Source organism: Protomyctophum bolini (genome assembly GCF_963924005.1).
Source record: "Protomyctophum bolini genome assembly, chromosome: 16".
Taxonomy (NCBI): Eukaryota; Metazoa; Chordata; class Actinopteri; order Myctophiformes; family Myctophidae; genus Protomyctophum; species Protomyctophum bolini.
Window position 1 is genome coordinate 37,297,234 of NC_137877.1, and position 23,396 is coordinate 37,320,629.

The following is a 23,396-nucleotide window of genomic DNA, read 5'->3' on the forward strand; positions in this document are numbered from 1 at the left end:
AAAAACAATTGTATTAGAAAAACTATAGTTAAAAGGTTAAAAACTAGAAATCAAAATCAAAGTGGACAAACAAGAAGGGTGTGTGTGTGTGTGTGTGTGTGTGTGTGTGTGTGTGTGTGTGTGTGTGTGTGAACATGTCAAAGGTGGGGGCAGCTCTGATGTGGGCTGGGAGTGAGTTCCACAATGAGGGGGCGTGGCCACTGCGGAGGCCCTGTCATGTCACCCCAGGTTCTCTTGTTGGACTTGTGGGGTTCCAGTAGGTTGGCAGTGCTTGACTTCCCAAAACAAACTGGTCAGGCTAAGGCCTCACGTCGAATCCACCTCACCCGTGCCCACTTTGACAGGCTGGAATGGTTTAGGGTAGGAGAGTACAGCATCTTGCAATGGGTCTGGTCAACAAGATTCGCTACACCGCCAAGTAACAGTTTTGTATTCAGTTGTGATTGAAATGTACTGTAAATCTCCAATCTGTTAATAAATACTTAAATCAATCAATCAATCAATCAATCAATCAATCAATCAATTCTGTTTGCTCCTGCCTTTCACTGCTGTCCCCCCCATTTATTATTATTATTATTGTACTTAAAAAATATATATATATAGTTTTCTTTTTTTTTTCTTTTTTGAAATGTACTCTCATTATTATTTATGTGTAATTTAACTCTATGTTTGTGCCTCATCATAATCTCAAAATGCAAAATCTGGATTCCCTGACGTCATCTCAAGGCGACGTAATATTTACCAAGGAAGGAGGGAGACACCCCCCCCCAGCCGACTCGTGTGCACGTTGAATATTTCTTTTTGTTTGGTCAGCACCATCGTCCTGTCTAGGAGGCATTTCATCTTCCATCATGTCTGTAACCGAGATGTTCACCTACATCCAAGGCTTCCTGGGCGCCGACCAGGACGTGCGAGAGGTGTGAATAATATGAATGATTATTACTAGCAATTCAATAATAGCTTCTATTAGCTGTACTGCACACAACTGACTAGCTAGCAGCTATGTTAGCACTGCAGCAGCATGCAAGCTACGTTGATGCCTTCTGCACGTCTCTAAATGTTATGATGAATTGAACAAGGTGGACCCTCTTGTAAACAAGTGCTTTATTGGGTCGTCCACTCACAGTTAACAGTTTTTGTATTGAGGTGTGCTTGAAATGTACTGTAATTCTGCAAACTGTTAATCAATACTTAAATCAATCAATCAATTCTCGACACATTTTTTTTACGTCTTGTACATAAACACATATACAAACGTTGAAATTAATTTAATTTCATTATCTAATCATGATTAGTCTTTTTCTGCTCGAGACAGATTAAAGGAAAAGAGGGCGCTATTTTTCCTTTGTTTTGCTAATGCGTTCACAGATTTAATCATTATAGATATCAATGCAGTTACAGATTGTGCATTATGCTTTTGGTCTATATTTATTAATATTGATTAATTAATCTAAGCCTGTCAATCCACGTGCAGATGCCGCTATAGATCAGAATGATGTCTGCCTATTTGTATTCCTATTTTGTATCTTTACTACATTTTCTACTTTGTTTTTTTAATTCGTAGGCTACTCTTTTCTTACTCCCATCTGTCTATTGTGCATTAATCTTACAGGACATTAGGAAAGTGGTCCAGCTTTTGGAACAAACGGCTAGGGAAATTCTAACGCTACTCCAAGGTGTCCACCAGCCTTCTGGCTTCAAAGAAAGTAAGTGGTGGTGATGTTGCCTGCACAGGTCTATAATGTGTCTATCCCCATTCCAAGTGCTAGATACTATGAGATATTACAGAGATACCCATTTAGACTTGAGGACTTCTTCTAAATCCTGACAGTTTTCTGAAAAACCCATGTTTTTATGTCACTGGTGCCCAACCTTCCTCATGTGATGAGCCTCTGACCCTCATCTGAAAATATGTTGTTTCAGGGGACCCCCCCCCCCCCCCCCCCCCCGCAGAAGCAAAGATTTGAGTTAAAAAACGTTCGCTCTGAAAGAATATATATTCAAAGATTTGCGCCACATTTTCAAGATCTTTCAAAAAAAGCAGATCTACAAGCTCGATGCCACGCTACGAGCTTGTAGATCTGCTATTTTTCAATAGCTAAAGTAATGCTTAAATCACCAAAAGGCGTTCCCGCCCGAACTTGGGTTAAATTCATATTTCTTATGTTTCTCTGTAGTTCCCAGTAAATGTGCGAAGGCCCGGGACTTGTTCTGCACAGTCAGGACCCACCTTGCAGACCTCAAAACAAAGTTTCCTGCGGAGCAGTATTACAGGTACATTCGCTGTTAAAAATCACAATTACATGATATTCCATACATTGTGCGTGTGTATTCAATTTCCATATACACAGCCATAGAAGACTCGATGCAAATTCACGGAGGGATTAATCTCTGTGACATTCTAATTTAGTCTAAAGGCTCATTCATAGTCTGGATTTTCGGTGGTGAGGTGACCACCGGAGCTGAAATAACGTTGAGCAGTGGTGAGTAAAAACAGAGAGAAGGGCTGGAGCGGTGGTTTGCTCTTCACCGCAGCTCGTGACTTCATGTTGTAGTTTGGTGGTCACCTCACCACCGATAATCCAGACTATGAATGAGCCTTAACTCTAACTCTGTCCATTAATCAATGGGTGGTGACTGCCAGTCAGGTCTTGTCGTCTATTATCAAATCGATTTGAACGTGAATGTTTTACAGTAAGTAAAATATCTCCACTTTTGTGGGCATACAACCGAAATAAGCTATTGGGCTTTTCGCGTCCTCCTTTTGACCCATGTGTGCAAATTAATTCATTGTTTGTACGTTTTGAGAGACACAACATTAACATGAAACACAATCTGTACATACAGTAGCAGCACTAAGCACATGTAAACTTCCTTCAATGTCAGAGCATTATGTTATGTATGTCTTAATTATTGAGTGAATAGTACACGCTACACAGTGCAACACACTAGAATGCTGCAGAGATTAATCTCCACGAAAATGGAGTATTCTATGTCATATGAAACTGCAACAATGTACTGCATCGAATATCAGCCATTCAATGTGAACTGGTTGCGTGTCTCAGTGACCCAAAACATTCAGTGTATAACAGTGCAATATGCAAATGCCAGTAATGCCCTCTCTCACCCGCCGCCCCTCTTGCATTTAGGTTCCATGAACACTGGAGGTTCGTCCTCCAGCGCCTGGTCTTCCTGGCAGCCTTCGTGGTTTATCTGGAGAGCGAGAACCTGGTCAAACGGGAGGAAGTGGCTGAGATACTTGGCAGTAGGTACCAAAACATGGAAAAGATCCAGTTGAAGTCTGAAGTGTGTGGTACTGCACTGCACTGCACTGCACAATCCCTATTCCCTGGCCTGTGTTAGGCTGTGCAACAGTGTCACTTGGTGGTGAACAAACACACAACCCTATTTTCGTGCTCGGACACAGGGACACAGCCACACACAATGCTGTCTATAGGAGTGGGTGCACCACTCAAAAATCTAAACAAATGTTACTAACCGCACAGACAACAGTCGCCCATACACTTTTTGACAAGTGGTGCTAAAGTGCAATGTATACATACATAAAACGTAATAGACTTTTCCTTTTTTTAGATCGGATAAAAAATATTGCAGCATTTCAATGAATAGTACTAAAATAAGGGATTTAAAGTTGCAGCTTCACAGTGGCCTGCGCTGCCAAGAAACGGCATCTGAAACACGAAATCGGGATTGACCGGAAAAAAAACGTCGGTCCGTCAGGCTCTGATTCTGACCTCCAGTCTCTTTCCTCCGTTCAGTCGAAGTGGTCAGAGAGAAGGGGTTTCACCTTGATGTTGAGGACTACTTGGCCGGCGTTCTCATCATGGCCAGTGAATTGGTGAGTGCTGTATATGTTTTCTTTTTCCCTATTTACCTCCTTTGATGATTTCCTGTCTTTTGGCTATATAGAAGTGTATATTGGTATGTCTCTACATCCTGCTACCCTAATAGACAGGGGTACATGAGCACCTGGCCGTTCATTCGTGCTCTATCTCCGACCAAGCCACACTTCCACCACACATCTCTCTATGCAAAAAAAAACCTGCACACTCCCACAAAAGACATAGACTACATTGCATTCGCCAAAAATGTCTTCTTTACTGTTTAAATATTACTTTTCTGAAACACGCTATTCTTGCTCAACCTCAACAGCCTACGTCAGAATCGTCATGTTGCCGTCTACTACGCCAACTACGTTCACTTAATGGGGCCAGTCCTTCACAGTGACACACGCGTTAGATCAACCACGCGACCGGGATGGTTTCTACCCCTCAATGTCGTGCCTACTCTACACTGCCATCCCAAGTCCCCTCCCCCTTTCACTGCTCCTGTGTGTGACCTGTGAACTACTCTCTGACTGCACTGTGGCTTGATTTATATGTGCGAGGTTGAAATGTAATGCACATAAATTAATTATAGGTCCAGCAAGCAAATCATGATTGTCTGTTTGTGCTCAATAGGTCACCATCACATTCCGATTTTAGGTGTTGTGTTTTTATGACATTTATTTGGGCCAGTAATTTCATATCTATCCTTTTTCCGACCAACACAGAACATGCTAACGGTGTTAGCGCGTTAGCATCCATCTTGCTTTTGATTTATATGTGCGAGGTGGAAATGTAATGCACATAAATTAATTATAGGTCCAGCAAGCAAATCATGATTGTCTGTTTGTGCTCAATAGGTCACCATCACATTCCGATTTTAGGTGTTGTGTTTTGTATGACACTTTGGCCAGTAGTTTCATATCTATCCTTTTTCCTTTGACCAACACAGACCATGCTAACGGTGTTAGCGCGTTAGCATCACACAGCTTACAGCGTCAGTGTTGCATGAATACTTTCAACCATGACAATGCCGACTACTTTTGCTACACACACTTCCCAAGGATTATGGAGATGTCTATTTTTTTTAAAGGTTGAGAAATGAAATAATTATGGTCGTTTCTAATCTCAGCATTTCACAAGAGAAAGACGTGGATGCCTTTCGCTGCGCTGTTGGCGTTGCCATGTCTCATAGAAACAAGTAAATAGGTCTATAAAAATAATCCCAAAACAAGCGCATATAACAGGGGTCTGTAACCTATTTTAAATGAAGTGCCATGTTTTTATTTTCTAGATAGTGAGTCAGCCACAAGCTCACATCACAACAATAATCCATGTAATAATCACAATAACAATACTAATAATAATAATCATAATAATAATAATAATAACAATAAACTTCTTTGTAAACTCACTCATTTACAAACAAGCTCACATCAGAACAATAATGCATGTAATAATAATAACAATAATAATAATAATCATTATAAGAAAAAAAACAATAACAACACTAACAACAGTACAGTACAGTACAGTAAAGACGTACAGTAAAGTACAGTACAGAGGACAACATTACAGTACAGTGCAATACTAAGGAGTGCAGTACAGTATCCTGCTACCCTAATAGACAGGGGTACATAAGCACAGTGGCCGTTTATCCAACAGCTTTCTCCGACCGAACCACACTTTTACCACACATCTCTATATGCAAAATAAGTTCGGCACACTCCCAGAATACATATAGGCTACATTTAATTGAAAGAAATGTCTTAATTACTCTATAAATATTGTTTTACATCACCACACGATCCCATGGGACAACTTTTTGTGACGTCAAAATCGTCATGTTTGCCAAACTCTCCACCAGCACAGAGCCTCCTCCCCCTTTCACTGCTCCTCTGTGCTGTGTGTGACCGACCCACTGTACTACTAAACGGACTCGCCCACTCTACAAACAACAACAACAACGTGAACAACAAAGTGAACAAACAAGACTCATGCTTGCCACCGCCAACAACTGGACTGGAATACATCATGCCACGACGAAAACGCTCCGCACTTTCTCAATACACGCCACACGCCAAACGTTTGCGAGCCAGTCACGCAAAAGAAACCAAAACAGGTCATCACAGCATGTTGCATGCGTGTGCTTCTCAGCTTCTCCAAACATTTGCCTGTGCGTGCTTCTGTGCGTGCTTAATCATTTGCACGCCCGTGCATCGTTTGTTCTTTCTGTGCTTTTCCCAAATCACATAGTGTGTGTGTGTGTGTGTGTGTGTAAACATTTGCCTGTGCGTGCTTAATCGCTTGCACGCCCGTGCATCGTTTGTTCTTTCAGTGCTTTTCCCAAATCACATCGTGTATGTGTAACGCCGTGCATTCTGTGCTTGCGTGCGCATTTCCCAAATCTCAGTGATTTATCCACACATCGCTCTGTGTGTGTGGGTGTGTGTGTGTGTGTGTGATGTGTGTGTGTGTGTGTGTGTGTGTGTGTGTGTGTGTGTGTGTGTGTGTCGCGTCGCCCTCCAGCTGCAATTGCGAGTGTGCGCAGTGTGCAGGGCACACTACTGAGTTTAAAAACACAGCTGAAACATGAAGTGGAATCTTTTGTTTGTGTAAAAAAAAAAAGGGAATATCAACAAAACATATCTGTTTATTGTACACAATGCAATATTGAATGCAATGATATGGTGTGTCCTGTAAGCCCATGTGGGCTGGGCGCCTTTGGTGCATGACACAAAAATAAAGAAATCTATCTATCTATCTATTCAGGCCCATTCAATTAATCTATCACTACATTAGTTGCCTGTTCAAACTAAACTACACTTTATGAAATCATTGTTGCAGCATACACACATATATTCAGGCCCATTCAGAACACATTTCCCAAATCTCAGTGATTTATCCACACATCGCTCTGTGTGTGTTGGCGTGTGTGTGTGTCGAAGCCGACGAGATAGATATTTAATCGGCACTGATTTGTACACCAGCATGCCACGGGCACATGTGGTCACTTTAAGAATAGTTTCACTGAGATCCTTGACCCTCAAAACATAGGTCTATACACCTTATTTGTTCATTTAAGTGCAATATTGGCTGAGCTATAGTGAAAATCGATTATTTTGATAATGGAGCCACTCATTTGCATAAAAATGGTAGATGGGACACTTTGCAAACTTTTTAACATAGCTTATTCAAGTAAGACATATTCCATGATGTGGAGTCAGTTCAAACTCAGTCATTCATTAATTTATTCCAAATGTATAGCTGATACTGACTAAATATACAATTTTCACCGATTTGAGGTATAGTTCAGAATTTTGGCTACAGAAAGAGTAATTTACAAGATAGAAAGGTTATCTTTGGCTCAAATTGAAGCTTAGGGATATGGGAAGTTTTCTATATACAAGTGAGGCAGTGATTCTCAGCATAATGTGTTGGAAAATAACCATCTTTGTTGTTATTAGCCAAGCGGACACCATATTATTTTGTGTTTTTGAGGATGATGTGGGTCATAATTCAGAATATAATGGTAGCAACCCCCCATATCCTGTTCTGCTACTTACCCCTATGTGTCAAGATACTTCATGACCAATTTCAGACTACCATGTCTATTTATGTAATTTTAGTGAATTAATATTTGCCTTTACACAATTTCGCCAGAGCCATATACCAAAAAGGGGGTTTTGAGGTAGGTGGGACATTTTGACAACTTTTTATCATAGCTCATCATGTTCAGCACATTTTTTCCAATAAGAAAACACTGATTAGAAGTATATTTCCGGGGGGTGCAGGAGACCCCCCTCCAGCGACTAGACTAAAACATGAAGTGGAATCTTTTGTTTGTGTAAAAAAAAAAAAGGGAATATCAACAAAACATATCTGTTTATTGTACACAATGCAATATTGAATGCAATGATATGGTGTGTCCTGTAAGCCCATGTGGGCTGGGCGCCTTTGGTGCATGACACAAAAATAAAGAAATCTATCTATCTATCTATTCAGGCCCATTCAATTAATCTATCACTACATTAGTTGCCTGTTCAAACTAAACTACACTTTATGAAATCATTGTTGCAGCCTACACACATATATTCAGGCCCATTCAGAACACATTTCCCAAATCTCAGTGATTTATCCACACATCGCTCTGTGTGTGTTGGCGTGTGTGTGTGTCGCGTCGCCCTCCAGCTGCAATTGCGAGTGTGCGCTGTGTGCAGGCCACACTACTGAGTTTAAAAACACAGCTGAAACATGAAGTGGAGTCTGTCAACTCCAGCAATTTCTTTCTTCCCATATTGCGCTGCAACGACACTGGGATGAGGCCCCCGAAGGGGGCCGAAATTCTAGTATGATGAATTGAACAAGGTGGACCCTCTTGTAAACAAGTGTAGTGCTTTATTGGGTCGTCCACTCACGGTTAACAGTTTTCGTATTGAGTTGTGCTTGAAATGTACTGTAATTCTGCAAACTTAATAAATACTTCAACCAATGAATCAATCAATCAATGTGTTAATTGGCAGTGACTTGCATTTGAAAAATAAGGTTATTTAACTAAGAACACGTGATGCAGATACATTTGCATATATGTTACAGATTCAAGAAAAAAAAAGGTGTTTGGTTCCCAGATTGTCCATCCTCTAGAAGAAATGTTCGACCAAAGAAAACCAAACTTTTCAAAACCACGCTCCAAAGTAGATACATTTTGAAATCCACATTTCCGTGTGAAGGGGAGACAACTGAGCTTTAATATGATTGTCATGTGTATCCATAGCAGGCTCTAGCTAAACTGTCTCAATTGCCCTATGCATGCCCAACAGAAAGCTGTGGCTCAGGAGGTAGAGCAGGTCGTCCAATGATCCCTGGGTCGGCGGTTCGAATCCCGGCTCCTCCTGGCCACATGTCGAAGTGTCCTTGGGCAAGACACTGAACCCCACATTGCCTCCAATGAGTCGGTCGGTGTGAGCTCGCCACCATTGGTGTGTGAGTGTGGGAAGTGAGGACGCTGGCGTCGACTGTTCGCCACTTCACCTCCCAATGTATGAAATGAACGAACCATTGTAAAGCGCTTTGAGCACTTGGGAAAAGCGCTATAGAAAATTGCAATTCATTAAAGCCTGGCTTCGTTTCCCCTCCCTCCCTCGGCTCGCTAGTCGCGGCTGGCGGTGAACAGCGTGACGGCGGGAGACTACGGCAGGCCACTGCGCATCTCCAACTTCATCAACGAGCTGGACTCGGGCTTCCGCCTTCTCAACCTGAAGAACGACCCCCTCCGCAAGCGCTACGACGGCCTCAAGTACGACGTGAAGAAGATCGAGGAGGTGGTGTACGACCTGTCCATCCGCGGCCTGGCCAAGGAGCCAGAGGCCGGGGGAGACAAGAAGTAGAGGAGGAAAAGCTGTCGGAGATGGGAGGATGGCGCAAGGAGGCATGCGCTAGCCTCCACTCTAGGCTGGGACCGCTTCCACGGCTGCTGGAGACTTTTGCCCCCCCATTTGAAGAACCACGGGGGTGTGCACGGTGCGCCTGATGGCTCATTTATGCTCCGTCGCACAAAGGTTGTTGCGCAGCGAAAATAGCCGACCTGCAAGCTAACAATGTGCTGCGGATTGCGATTCGTTGTTCGCTTCTAGGTCGGGACATTTTGGCCCCCGTTAACACCGCTGTGCGATGGAGTATGGAAATAGCTGATCTACAAGCCCACAACACGTCGCAGCACGGTGCGTTGTGAACTCGTGTAGATCGGCTATTTTCTTTGAGCCCCAGCAGCCTAGGACAGACTGTGTGACTGTTTGAGTGTGTGGATGTGTGGCTGACTGCATGCATGAGAAGTGCTTTAGAGAAGAAGATGGCAGCCAGGCTGTCAAAGAAAGGTGTTGAGGAGGCGCCGTCAGAGCCAAATGGTTTGAGAGGCAGTCAGACATATGATGCTCTTTGTTTTGTTTAGTTTGTCTCGGAATTGTTCCTTTTTGTTCCCGGCATCATTCAGCTCGCCTGATACCATTTTGTTGGTTGTTGGTCGGTTTTAAGCATTTTCAATAATTGTTGGGATTGATTTTGCCGACTCCTTGTCTAGTGTTTTGACGTTTGCTTCAGTTGTGATAAATGGTTGGCCACCAAAGGCGAGTTGTCATGTCGAGCTTATTGTTGTGGTAACGTGTTTTATTTGCAGCACCAATTTAGTGTAACACTAAGATACACTAAATATAAAATATGTCGTTTTGTAAGACACTTGTCTTGATGCTCGGGGACATTAATAGGGAAGCCCAGGGGCCTGATCTATAGTATTAACCCGTTTGATTTTGACAATTTAGAGTGATCATAAGATGTCTTTAACATCCTCACTTTTCCCAATGATACTCACATAAAAACAAAAAACAGCATCGATTGATCCCTGATTAATTAGTTTTGATAGTTTCAGTAAGTCACAAGCTTTGGTGTTTTTATTATAAATGAGGCCTCGCGGAAAGGGAGAAAGAAAGCCAAATAACTGGCAATGGATGCACTTGACAAAATCTAAAGCTACTGCTATGTTTCTAGTTCCACGCCTTGTTCAATGGCCAGGTAGCCTACAACAACACTTGCCAATGAATCAGCCGTGCCATTTTTTTAAAATTTTGTTTTGAGTACCGTTTTGTGACAGCAGTATGTTCAGAATACATCAAAGGCTATTCCGCTGACTTTTCTTCATGTGTACGGCAGTGTTTTCTGTCTTATGACTTTATTTTGGAAGTGTACGTGACTGTTTTTTGCTTGTAGACTTAGCAATATCGTTTTCAAGAAACTGTATTTTTTTGCTCGATTCCAATTATTTGCTTTTGTTTCCATTAGTGATAGATAAGTGCCATGTGTGGTTGCTTACAAATGATTCCAGTTCAGTTTCACGTGTATTTTTACTTCTGTACTTTCTCTAAAGTGCTTCAAAATAAATATTTCTACGTTCTCCATTTCAGGTACATTTCTTACCTAACATATATTATACGGATATTGTTGTGCTGAAACCTAATTTAAATTCATCAAAGTATGGTCTTATGGTGTTGCTACAGTATGTGATCTAGGGGGGGGGGGGGGTCCTAGTTGGTACCAACAATGCAGAGGTTTGCCTTTCTGCGATGAAATAATGGTATCGGACATTGAGAGAATTAGACCTAAGATAGGCACTAATACTATCTCACTCTCTCTGTTTCTGGCAAACAGCGCCCCCTACTGGTACTCATTATACTGGTGCTCATACATACATACATAGGTGAACACAATTACATAGGTGAACACGGACATTGCTGTTCCTTGGAGTGGTTGCACCACTCAAAAATGTAACATAGGGGAGTAAAACCTTTGGGATGAGCTTGTTCTTGCTCAACACTCACTGGTTTACACAGGTTATTATTCCATAACAATAACAAGAGAAACAATAAATCAGGCTGCATTTAAAATATTTAATATAATTCACAATATATTACACTGGGAAATTTTTACATTAGGTCTTAAAATCGCAAAAAAGGGAAAAAAAAAGTATACAACTCAGCACATTAATGTTTTGGAAAGGTTTTTTTTTTGTTTTTGTTTTGGAAAGGTTTTAGTTTTCTTGCCACGACATCCTTTGACACAGCAAGTGGTAGATTGTTGAAATGTTGCGGAAAGCTGAGAGAGTATTTTAACAGCAGGGACGTGCACACATTAGACATCAAAGGAGGGCTTATTGAGCCCCCTGCCCTTTTACCCGTCTGTAAAACAACTGCCCTTTCCCAGACCACGAATGAGGCGTTCACTACATGGTGAAAGAGATGCAAAAATGCCACTCCCTCTGCTTTCCATGCCATTCCGGAACGCAGCCTTCAGGAGAATAGCTTTTTTTCCCCCGACGTCTCCTGAACTTGGAACGCAGCATTTTGCGTTGAAACAAATTTGTTTAGAAATCCATGTCGTATACACACCACATCTCCAAAGTCCAAAGAGTGCTGGGTTGCGACCCAAAAATAGCTGATCTACAAGCTCTCGACGCGTCGCAGCGCGACGCGTTGTGAGCTTATAGATCTGCTATTTTCGCTATTTTTGTCCAAAACTGCCCCTCTTAGCGGGATTTCAGCCCCTGCCTCTGTAACACTCTCTGCACGTCCCTGTTTAACAGTGAGGGTGCCAAAGGAAGAGTGGCCAGCAGGTGGAGCCCCAAACACAGTGATTAAGCTACCTGTTCTATAGCAGTGCTGTGCTCCTTGACATAAAACATGTCAGAACGGTTATTCATTAAAATAACAATTTTGGTTTTGATGCGTAAGCCAACTGTATTGCCTCCTTGACCTGCGGAAATGTGAAATAGGCCTACTTCTAGAACGTATACAGTAAGATTGGATACATGTTGAATAAACAAAGACAACAGAATACAAAATTGTATCTATTTAAACTGCAGATTTACTGGAGTGGAGAGAGAGAGTACCGTCAGCCTTTTCTGGATATGGAAAGCAAGCCATAAAGTGCGTCAAACAAAAATGCAGAAGCCTCATAAATAAAATTAAAACCAGAAACAGTTACAACACACAAAACTGACAGCTTAGGGGGACGGCTAAATCATCAGTTACATTATTAGCAGCCAGGTAAAAGTAGATAAATTGATTACTATTGCCCGCAAGTTCATCTCAGTGAAGTGCCGTTTTTGCAACATTGTGACAGAGGGCACTCTATGCCATAGATCTCAAACACACAAATGCTACTGTGACATGTTACAAATATTTCAGTCAATTTAGAGTACAGGTAATCAAATACCAAAAGGCACAAAATCTCATCACTTAGTCTGCCAACACAATAGTATACATGTCTGAAACCCCTGTGGCAAGTGGCAACATAGGGCATCGTTTTCTTGGGCATGAGTGGCCCAGTTAAAATCACAGTCGAGGTTGAGTTTGACTTCCATCCGTTTCACAAAAGATGCTGGGTGAGAGCCAGGCCAGGACAGGATCTCCAAGTATAGCTTATATAATCTATAGTTCCACTGACGTGTTCGTCATGGAATGATGCATCAAGGGCCTTTCCAAACGGGAAGCGAGGAACGCAGGCGTTGATCAGGCCTGGATCAACGACAGGTCTCCAGGTCTGCTCAAGAGAGGCGCAACAACGCGGGGGAAAAAAGCTAAACAGTATGCAGGTCTGGTGAGTCGCGGGCGCGTGCACGAAACGAGCACGCGCGCAAACAAATTCACGGGACCGCGCTCGCGTAAATACGCTTGCGTTGTCGCACCGCGACTTCTCCGGGGCAAAAACGCAGGTCTCATTGGAAATTAACTATAGGCACGTTTTATCGCTCCCCGTTCGCAAGGCCCTTCAGTATGCTACTTGAAAATCTATTCTAGGCCATCCCATCCTATAATAATGATAACGACAGGTCGTTGAATTTAACCCATACTCCAAAAAGAATCTCAGAGAAAGCCAAAGGAAATGTAGGTGAATTAAAATACTTATTAGCTACTGTAGTTTTCAGAATTGGCAGAGATTATTGCTGCTACGTGACTTCTTCACCTAAACACAGTGATAATAGCTAGTTCAGTCCCATGATCAGCCCCGTCAACTGCTTCTCTGGCAGTGCACGACCGTTTGCTATCCCACTAACATACAGCAGAGGGAGACAGAGAGATGGGAGAGGGCAGTGACTGAACTCACTACTGCGAAAACAAACAATTGAACAAAGCTACAGTATGGTCCAAGTCTCCCATTATACACTTATACTAAACAATAATTGTTTCCACTCATTTGTGCATCTTAAAAAAAAATGACTTTACAGTTTTTCTTCTTTTTTTTTTTGCGGTTGAATGTTCCAGTCATGCTTTTTCAACACAGACACCCTTGTTTTAGGATACTGAAAATACATCTCTCCTTATTCGAGACAGTCTTTTACAATCAAGGCTGGCATAGCTCCCAACCCAGGTCAATGTTTTTTTGGTTGTCCCAAGTGGCCGATAGCTTTTCAAGTCAGCTTAAAACTATTATCTTCATACAACAGTATGTGACATACCGGTATAATATGGAGCACTTCTAGTTTTGTAAAAAAAAAAAAAAAAAAAGAAACAGAAAAAAAAGGAAAAAAAGTGCTATATTTTTCATTACGACCCAGTCATACCAGCCTCTTGCTTTACCAGTCAGTAATGCTTCGTGTTGTCAGTTGTATTTTGCAGTAGTAATGGGCAGGGGGAGGGGGGGAGGGGGGGTGTTATTTTACAGCAGTCGTATCCAATCGGAGAGAGCGATGTCTCCTCTCAGGACCGGGTCTGGTTGGTGACGTTGATCATGATGTTGGGCAGGGCGTTGCGCCGCTTCCTCCAGGGGCCCAGGTCGCGGGCGTACCTCTTGATCTGCCGGAACCACTGCTGCGTGCGGGACTTGTCGCCGGCCCGGAAGACAAAGGACTCCCGCCGGATGTCCAGGACCTCGAACGTGTCCTCGCAGTCGGGCTCGGCCGACACCACGCAGTTCCCCAGGCGGATGGGCTCCCGCAGCACGGCGAACTTCCCGCTGCTCTTGTCCTTGATGAGCACCAGGACGCCGTCCCAGACGGTCTCCCCGCCTCTGTCCCCCTGGTCGCCGCTCCTGACGTTCCCGAGGTCGGGGCCTTCCCCGCCGGTCCCCCGCTGCGTCCTCACCATCAGCAGGCTCTGCACGTTCTGGAACTTGAGCGCCTTGCTGCCCTTCTTCACCCACTGCCCGTCGGCGGGCTGCGACAGCTGCAGGGGCCCCTCCATGACGAAGCGCGTGTTCTCCCGCGCCCAGCCCACCGTCTTCATGGACACCTCCCGCATCTCGATGTTGATGACCTCGCGGTTCTTCCGGCTGTCGCGGCGGAAGGAGCGCAGGGACCAGGTGGTGGTGGTGGTGGTCGTCCCTCCCCCCCCGCCGCCGCCGCCTCCGCCTCCGCCCTCCTGCTTGGTCTTCATGTTGATGTGCTCCAGGTGGGACTCCACGCGGCTCTTGGCCTCGCGCAGCCGCCCGTGGTCCGGGTGGCACTCGGCGGCGGCCTTGGAGATGCGGCTGAGCAGCAGCGGGTACTTGGTGACGCGCTGGAGCGGCGCCATGAGGAAGGAGCGCAGGTTCATGCGCCGCAGCGCCGTGTTGTCGTTCTGCGACGCGTCCAGGAAGATTCTACACACGGAATGAGAGAGAGAGAGAGACATGTGGGAGACACAGAGAGAGAGAGGAGAGAGAGAGAGAGATATGTGGGAGACACAGAGAGAGAGAGGAGAGAGAGAGAGAGAGATGTGGGAGACACAGAGAGAGAGAGGAGAGAGAGAGAGAGATGTGGGAGACACAGAGAGAGAGAGGAGAGAGAGAGAGAGATGTGGGAGACACAGAGAGAGAGAGGAGAGAGAGAGAGAGATGTGGGAGACACAGAGAGAGAGAGGAGAGAGAGAGAGATGTGGGAGACACAGAGAGAGAGAGGAGAGAGAGAGAGAGACATGTGGGAGACACAGAGAGAGAGAGAGGAGAGAGAGAGAGAGAGATGTGGGAGACACAGAGAGAGAGAGAGGAGAGAGAGAGATATGAGCAGTGTTGATTTTGGCAACACATTTCGATTTTTTAGTTTAGTTATTCATAGTCTATGGAATGAAACTTTGTTTTAAACTTAGTTTTAGTCACATTTTAGTCACCTGGAACGTTTCAGTGTATGTGTTTTGGCGGGCCTTGATACCGATGAAAAGGCTGATTTTACACTTGCCGATCTACAAGCTGACAACGAGCTTGTAAATCTGCATGCGACCAAGTGTAAAATGGCTTATACTGGATCTCTTGTCCACTACTAGTCCCTTCCTGACATTTGTATTTCTATTTGTTGACGAAATTGTCAGTATATTTAGTCTTTAGTTTTAGTCATCGTAGCTTAGTTTTCATTTCGTTTCCATTAGTGGACAAAAGGTAGTCGTCGAACATTCTTCGTCTTAGTTTTATAGTCGACGAAATCAACACTGGATATGAGCCTAAAAAAAAGCAGATCCAATTCATCGGCGAAACCATAATAAATATATTGCTCATTTCATATTCAATAAATATATAGGCTATTCCATTCCATGAGTTGTTCCTGACTGAAACACGCTTACAATTTGTGTGTCTTGGGATATAAAATCCTGCGTTGATTAACGGGAACAGCAGCCTCAGTAACAGGGCTGTGTCTGGGCTTAAAAATAGCAATGATTTCAGCTCTGTTCTCAAATTAGATCCTGTTCTGAATTAATGATAGCCTCCTGTCTCTTCCATTAGGAATCACATATAGCACAGAGCCCTGAAGAAACACAGCTCCCAAAGGGACTTTAAATTTACCAAAGAAATAAAAACCAAGAATCCTGAAAGTTAAATGGATGTAAACTATTCAAATAAACAACCGTTCAGGTTTCACGAGGTGATAAAGACCTAATTAAATAAGTCTGTGATGTGTGCCCAACTGAAAACCCATACCGTTCATCACCCACTAAACATTTAAATTAAGCTCTCAACATGGTTTAATAGCACAAAGACACATTGTGCATGGCAGTACATAAATACATTTCAGTTTGCAGATATTATACACGATAACGATTATACAAATACCTTCTAAATCCTGACAGTTTTCTCGAAAAAAAATGTTTCTAGGTCAGTGGTTCTCAATGTTTTCCATGTCAAGGACTACCCAAAAATATTATGTAATTGTCCACCGACCCCCATCTGACAGTATGTTGTTCCAGGGACCGAGTTGGCTGAGCTGCATGAGTCCACAGTGTAAAGATGAGTGGGTGGATATTATATCCATACATGTGGTTATCCTTCGGAAACAGGCGGAATTGTGTAATAAAAGATTACCTTTTGATTTACAACGGATCAGTTGCGGACGAGTGGAATAATACATAATTAATGTGGAAACTATTCATTTGGTGTGTCTCCTCTTCCCATTCTGTCCGCCAGTTTAATATATATCATTTTTATCCCATGAGTTTGTAACCCATTTTTCACCCCTGTGTCAATTATCTAATGTGATCCTGGGCTCTACACACCCTCCGCCAACCTGGGGAGAGAAACGGACTTGAACCCATATGCTTCCATGTCCGCCAGTTCTTTACTCGTCTGCTCATGTCCAATCGACAACAGTCAAACATGCACAGTGTGTAATGTGTGCGACACACAGCAGTGACTCCATTGATTATTTAACCCATTCTGGACGGGAACCCCTTTTGGTGTTTTAAGCATCATATTATACTTTAGCTATTGAAAAATAGCAGATCTACAAGCTCATTGCGGTGTGTGTGTGTGTGTGTGTGTGTGTGTGTGTGTGTGTGTGTGTGTGTGCCTGTGTCCAGCTCGTTGATGCTCGTTAATGCATCAAGGCAATTATGTTTCTGCAACTGTCAAATAGGTCCTCTACATGTATTCTAACTAATAAAACATTTCCGTGCCACTTCTAGCGTCAGAAACGCACACGTTTTTATTTCCAGGGAGAAAAAAAAAAGTCTGGGACAGAGTCCACTTCAATTCGGCATACAGTAGAGCAAACGTTGATCACTCTCTGCTGATTTCTGATCGTCTGCACCTTTGTTAAATTGCCGCACACTCCTCTCTCTCTCTCTGTCGCTCTAATGAATTAGTCTCATGTCGTGCAGCTGCGTCTAGATTCCCCCGGTTGGATCCTGCCCGGGAGCTGCCTATGCCATAGAAAGCATTAGGTGGGACCCCAGGCTACTCAGCATGTCACCCTAGACATAATTTGGCCCTTGGGGAAAACTAACTGGGGGGTGCTTAATGTCTGATTTAACATAATCTTGCTTGGCTTCTCCCGATAAATCTTGATATATATAACCTATTTTTTCAAACTATTTGTTAATTAATATAACAAATTAGGCCAATCTCTAAGTCAAATCATGCAAAAGAAAATCGACTAGATGTTCCTTCCACGTGCTATGTCCAACCAGGGGGGAAACTTCCCCCTGTCAGGTGTAAAGGAGCAACTTGGACACTCAGGCATGAAGGAAGCATGAGTTCAAGTCCGTTTCTCTCCCCAGGTTGGCGGAGGGTGTATATAGAGCCCAGGATCACATTAGATAATTGACACAGTGGTGAAAAATGGGTTACAAAATAATCGCGGGATAAAAAATTATAGAGGGTGTGATATGTCTTGTTTTTAACTCAAAACCTTGTCTTGTTTTGTTTTAAACTCAAAATGTGTCCAAAGTCATTTTGGCCAAATGGCCAAAATGTATAGGGTTGAAGTGGTTAATGTATGTTAATGTTTTCTAATCAAAATTATAATCTCCAAAGTAACTAGGTAACTAAAGTAGTGTAATTGTAGTGAAGTAAAAGTATATATTTTGTCTCCGAGATGCAGTGGTAGTAGACGTAAAAGGACTGGGAATTGGAAACACTCAAGTAAAGTGCAAATACCTCAAAACTGTACTTAAGTACAGTACTTATACTTAGTTACTTTCCACCACTGGTCGTGTGTGTGTATAGTATACCTGAGCAGCTCTTTCTCCTTCTCCAGGGTGTTGAGCATGTTGACTGAGGTGGACTGTTGCAGGCAGTAGGTCTGGAAGGCAGGGAGCATGTTGACATACTCCAGGAAGATCTCTCCGATGTACACCGTCAGCAGGTCCTCGTCTCCCTGCAGAGGCGAAGCAGTGAGTTGGTCAGCCACGACGCACACTCAGCACAACAGACACTCGTAAAAACGCAATAAAACGCGTGCGTGCGTGCGAGCATGCAGACAAGGTATTCTTGGCCCCCTGTCAGGGTCTCTAATAGCATGTTAGAGGAAGGAAACTCAAGTCTATATTATTGAGGGGTAGCTAGCTAGAGACCCTCCTATATACAGGTTTAATGTCTGTCTTTAGTTCAAGTTTTGTAAACGCCATCGACAATGAAGGGAAAATGCACGTCATAATGTGCCTCAAATGTAAGCTTATACCCTAGTCACAGTAAACGTCGGTCATTTTCAAGTTACCGTATAGTCAGTACTAGTCACTTCAGATCAGCACAGCTGTATTGTATTGTAGTATTTGAATCGAGAATCATTTTGAATAGACAATCGTTTTTTTAATCTGTAAAAGAAAATGCTTTAGAAATTAGATTTTGAACCGAATCGTGACCCCAAAATAATCTGAATCGAATCGTGGGACACCCAGAGATTCACAGCACTGCGTGTGTGTGAGTGCATGCGTCACCTGGTCAAAGGCCTGGTCGATGCTGTCCTTAGTCCTATGTGTGAGTGCATGCGTCACCTGGTCAAAGGCCTGGTCGATGCTGTCCATTCACAGCCCTACGTGTGTGAGTGCATGCGTCACCTGGTCAAAGGCCTGGTCGATGCTGTCCTTAGTCCTATGTGTGAGTGCATGTGTCACCTGGTCAAAGGCCTGGTCCTACGTGTGTGAGTGCATGCGTCACCTGGTCAAAGGCCTGGTCGATGCTGTCCTGCAGGTGCTCGGTGAAGCGCTCGTTGACCTGTATGAGCTCCTGGACGTTGCCGAACACCACGCTCAGGTGCTCGGCGGTCAGCAGGCCGGCGCTCTGCATGGGGCAGTAGAACTCCTCCCGGATGATGCGGAGGTCCTCGCCGTAGCTCGACTCCGTGTTGAGGAACTCCAGGATGGCCTCCTTGCGCTCGGTGCGCAGCTTGGAGCAGCGCTCGCACATGCTGCTGACGACGCCCTCGCCGTTCCGCAGCTCCCGGGAGGCTCCTCCTCCTCCTCCTCCTCCTCCTCCTCAATTTACACATTTTTACAATTTGAGGCATTTAAGCAGACGCTCTTAATCCATTTAGGCCTGATGTCAAATTACTTCTAAATCCTGACAGTTTTCCGAAAAACCTTATGTTTCTGTATCATATTTTTCAATAGCTAAAGTATAACATAATGCTTTAAAACACCAAAAGGGGTTAATCCAGAGCGATTTACAATAAGCAAGAACAAAAAGCATGGCAATACATCATAAAACATGACTGTGTAAGCTAAGAACGTAACAGTGGAATATCTATATAATGAAACTATACATAAAACTATACATACTATATTATATAGGGCTCCATTTCCGTCACCGCTAAACCCCTTATCCCTGAACTTCTTTTTTTTACTATTTTGAAAAACATTTTTGAATAGTTCAACTAGCCAATCTACGTTGACACACTGTGAGCCACTGTGAGAAGACTGGCCATTTTAACTATTAAAAAATGTTTAGCCAAACAGTAACAAAATGGCAAAGAAGTTTAGGAAGTTTATAGCGGTGACGAAAATGGAGCCCATAAATAATACCACAAAGTATATATATTATATATATATACCTCCTCCGAGGTCCCTCTGGCCGCAGTCGGGGCAGGGCCGCTGGGCCTCCCAGGCCCGGAGCGAGGCGGACGGCCGCTTCCAGCCGCGGGGGCCTCCTCCTCCTCCCGCTGCAGGGCCCCCCCCCAGGCCCGGCCCGATGCCGCTGTCCGCCCGCTCCACGTCGACCCCGCCGCGGCTGCGCCGGTGGTGGTGGTGGTGGTGGTGGTGGCGCCGGGGCTCGCCGCTGCCGCAGTCCTCCTCCTCGCGCTCGTCACTGAGGCCCACCACGCCGCTGTCGGCGCTCAGGCTGCTGACGGTGCTCCAGCGGTGCTGCTGCTGCCCCGAGCGCGTGGCCGCCGCGCTCAGACCGCCGCCCTGGCGCTCCTCGCCCCGCGGCTCCGAGCGGCCGCGCATCGCGGCGGGAGCTATACATGTGGTGGAAGGATTGGAGGAGAAAACACGGGGACGGACAAGACGAGTCATTCGGGGTCGTCCTTCTTATCAATTTGTTTCTGGTGGATAATTTGTTCTCGTGTTCTCTTATCTTTCTTTAACCTGCCGCGTTCTTATCTGTCCCCGTCTGTCTTTATAAGCTTCCTTGTGTGCGAGTGCGCACGCACGCACGCACGCACGCACGCACGCACGCACGCACTTCCAATCCACACACCCACAGACACATACACTGACTACACCACACCATGCAGTAAAATCCTTATAGTTGACGAGGGCCTTCTTTTGCCCAATTATGTGTGTCTGTGTGTCAGCGTTTCCAGACCCTGAGCAGACAGGCCCGCGCGGCCAAAGGAAGCCGTCTGACGGTGTCTCTTCCGGGTTTTTAGACAGCTGGTGGATGGGGGAAAAAAGCTCCACCCACACAGCTGACTGCCGCGACGGCCAGATTCCCGGAAACGCTTGCCCCCCCGCGGCATTCTGCCGCGTGGGTGGAGCTTATTTTCCATCCACCAGCTGTCTTAAAAAAAAAACGGTCTGGCAACAGCTTGTGGGTGTCTACCACTGAAATGATTTGATTGGCTCAGCACGGAATGTGCATGGTGATGTATGATCATAAGAGCACCCCTCGATTGGCCAGAATGAGATGATGATGTACAGTATGATGATAAGAGCGCCTCCCCCCTCACTTTACACGCTGCGATTTTTATTGAGAATTTTACACACAATTTAAATTGAACTTAAGTTAACAACATACAGTAGGTACATCATGCGCACGTAAAAGGAAAAGGAAAGGTACTATGTTTACCCAGGGTAACTGGACTAAGCTCAAGAACAATTGTTTACAGCCAGGCCCTGCTCATAGAACATTTCATGGTAAGGGGTTCAATGCCTTGTCCAAGGGCACTTCAGCGGTGGTAATTTTAACGTGCCGGTCCGGGGATACGAACTATAGCGACCTTCACGATATCAAGACCGCTCCACAAACCGTTCGGCCACCGAACTGCCCCATAAACTTCTCTATCAATGTGTTTTCATGAGTAGGGGAGGATTTAGACAACATGCTTTAGAAGGGAGGGGATAAAAAAAAAACAATAAAACCTTGATGATCACGATTAGGGGCCGGGCCTATAAAGACTGCATTTATACATGTATAGCGTCTTACATTCACACACACTGAAGGCGGAAGCAACATCAGGAGCAGTTAGGGGTCCAGTGTCTTGCTCAAGGACACTTCGGCCCCTTTTGAAACTAAGCCCTCGCCCCCTACACACTTCCACTTGGTTTGAGCATAGATATATAAATAATAGACGGCACCGGGATTCCTCTCGCCTCCAGCGTCGTCTCTGTTATTGATATATCTATGCTCAAAGCGAGTGGATGTGTGTAGGGCGAGTGGCGAGGGCTTAGTTTCAAAAAGGGGGATTTGACAGTAGTTGTGTATGCATTAACTCAAGTACAATGTTGAGGTATTTGTACTTTATTGGAGTATTTCCAGTTTTACTTCTACTCCACTACTCATCTCAGAGGCAAATATTGTACTTTTACTTTTACTAATTTTTTGAAAACGTTGGAGACTATAGGTACTTTGTACATTTTGAATATGATTACAAAACATACAGTAACCACTTCATTGTGAGCTTGTAGATCTGCTATTTTATGAAAATAATTGTATACATTTTGAAAATTTAACATTTTTTACTTTGCCGTATTGATACTTTTACTTAAATGTGTGGTGAAAGTTTTGGTGTTTTTTGTTTTGTTTTTAGGTTTTCTGAGCTTAATTGCACCCTAGGGTTTTATGAATATATAATTAGGCTCAAACATGCCCTGATTTGCCTGCATGTGGACTGTGATGTAACAGTCCACAAATCCTATATATGACATAACAATTTGCCAGCAGATGCCATTGGGAAACCTTTCGATTCCCGCTCTATATATGTGAGCCACTGCCCTCCTATAAATGTTGGCTAACAATGCATAGACAGATGCTGAACCTGTCAAGAGGGTAACAGCTTTTTATGCAATAAGGTCAATCGTTATCATACCTTATTGAGTGACACAACACTGGACCAAACACCTTCCTTTGTGAGTGAAGCTCAGGGTATTAGCACCGGAATCGAAAAGAGACCAAAGGCTAAAATTAAAATATTCACGGTCAATGTAGTTGCCTAAAGGGAGGCGCGCAAAAAAGTGGACACAGCTTTTAATAATTAATCTCTGTATTAATTAAGTGGGGCAGATTGTATGAAATGCCAGGCTTTGTTTTTTCTGCATGCACGTGGCCCGCTGAAAATCTTGCCATTTAGATTTCGCACGCAATCATGGTGATTCACTCCCTCCTGCGTGCATTTTTTTTAATTTATTTTACATTTAATAACAAACCAGGGTTCGTTTGTGTGTGTTTTGTCCAGCCCTTTGGCTGGACAAAACACACACACACACACACACTGTGGGGCATGTGGTTTTCTAAAAGTCCAGGGAGAACTTTATTTTTAATTTAATTTTTTGCCCTCAGCAGATTTGGTCTGGCACCGCTCAGTTGTGATTGGATCTCACTCCCTCCGAAGTATATAGCGAGGGACCAATCAGGGAACCAGTATGCAAATATGGGGGCAGGTATATCACCAGAGAAATGTTTTTAAATGAAGCCCCTTGGAAATGCAGGTCTTCAACACTACCCAGGGCCATACCTATATCTACGCAGTGATATCAGACTGGCCATGCCAGGCTAGGAAGGAGGGGCTCAGAGCAGACCCACACGCATGCAACTCGAGGACACGCGCAGGCTGTGAGTGACTCGTTACAGTATTTCATAATAATTCGTTATCAGGATCGGCTTGCT

At 44.1% G+C, this 23,396-nt stretch overlaps 1 protein-coding gene across 1 annotated transcript; it reads left to right on the forward strand.

Annotated features, from left to right (window-relative positions):
* Window positions 1–766: 766 nt before the first annotated feature.
* On the forward strand, window positions 767–10,792 carry tsn (translin). Its single transcript, XM_080786404.1, has 6 exons — window positions 767–917; window positions 1,613–1,706; window positions 2,178–2,274; window positions 3,150–3,265; window positions 3,780–3,859; window positions 8,999–10,792. Exons 1-6 carry the CDS (start codon window positions 852–854, stop codon window positions 9,230–9,232), a joined length of 687 nt encoding a protein of 228 aa, XP_080642530.1. The 5' UTR covers window positions 767–851; the 3' UTR covers window positions 9,233–10,792.
* The last annotated feature ends 12,604 nt before the right edge of the window (window positions 10,793–23,396 follow it).

Coding starts and splice junctions, on each gene's coding strand:
- tsn (XM_080786404.1), top strand. CDS start 852: ATGTCTGTAACCGAGATGTTCACCTACATCCAAGGCTTCCTGGGCGCC. Junction 918..1,612: donor CCGACCAGGACGTGCGAGAG/GTGTGAATAATA, acceptor TTAATCTTACAG/GACATTAGGAAAGTGGTCCA. Junction 3,860..8,998: donor TCATCATGGCCAGTGAATTG/GTGAGTGCTGTA, acceptor TCGGCTCGCTAG/TCGCGGCTGGCGGTGAACAG.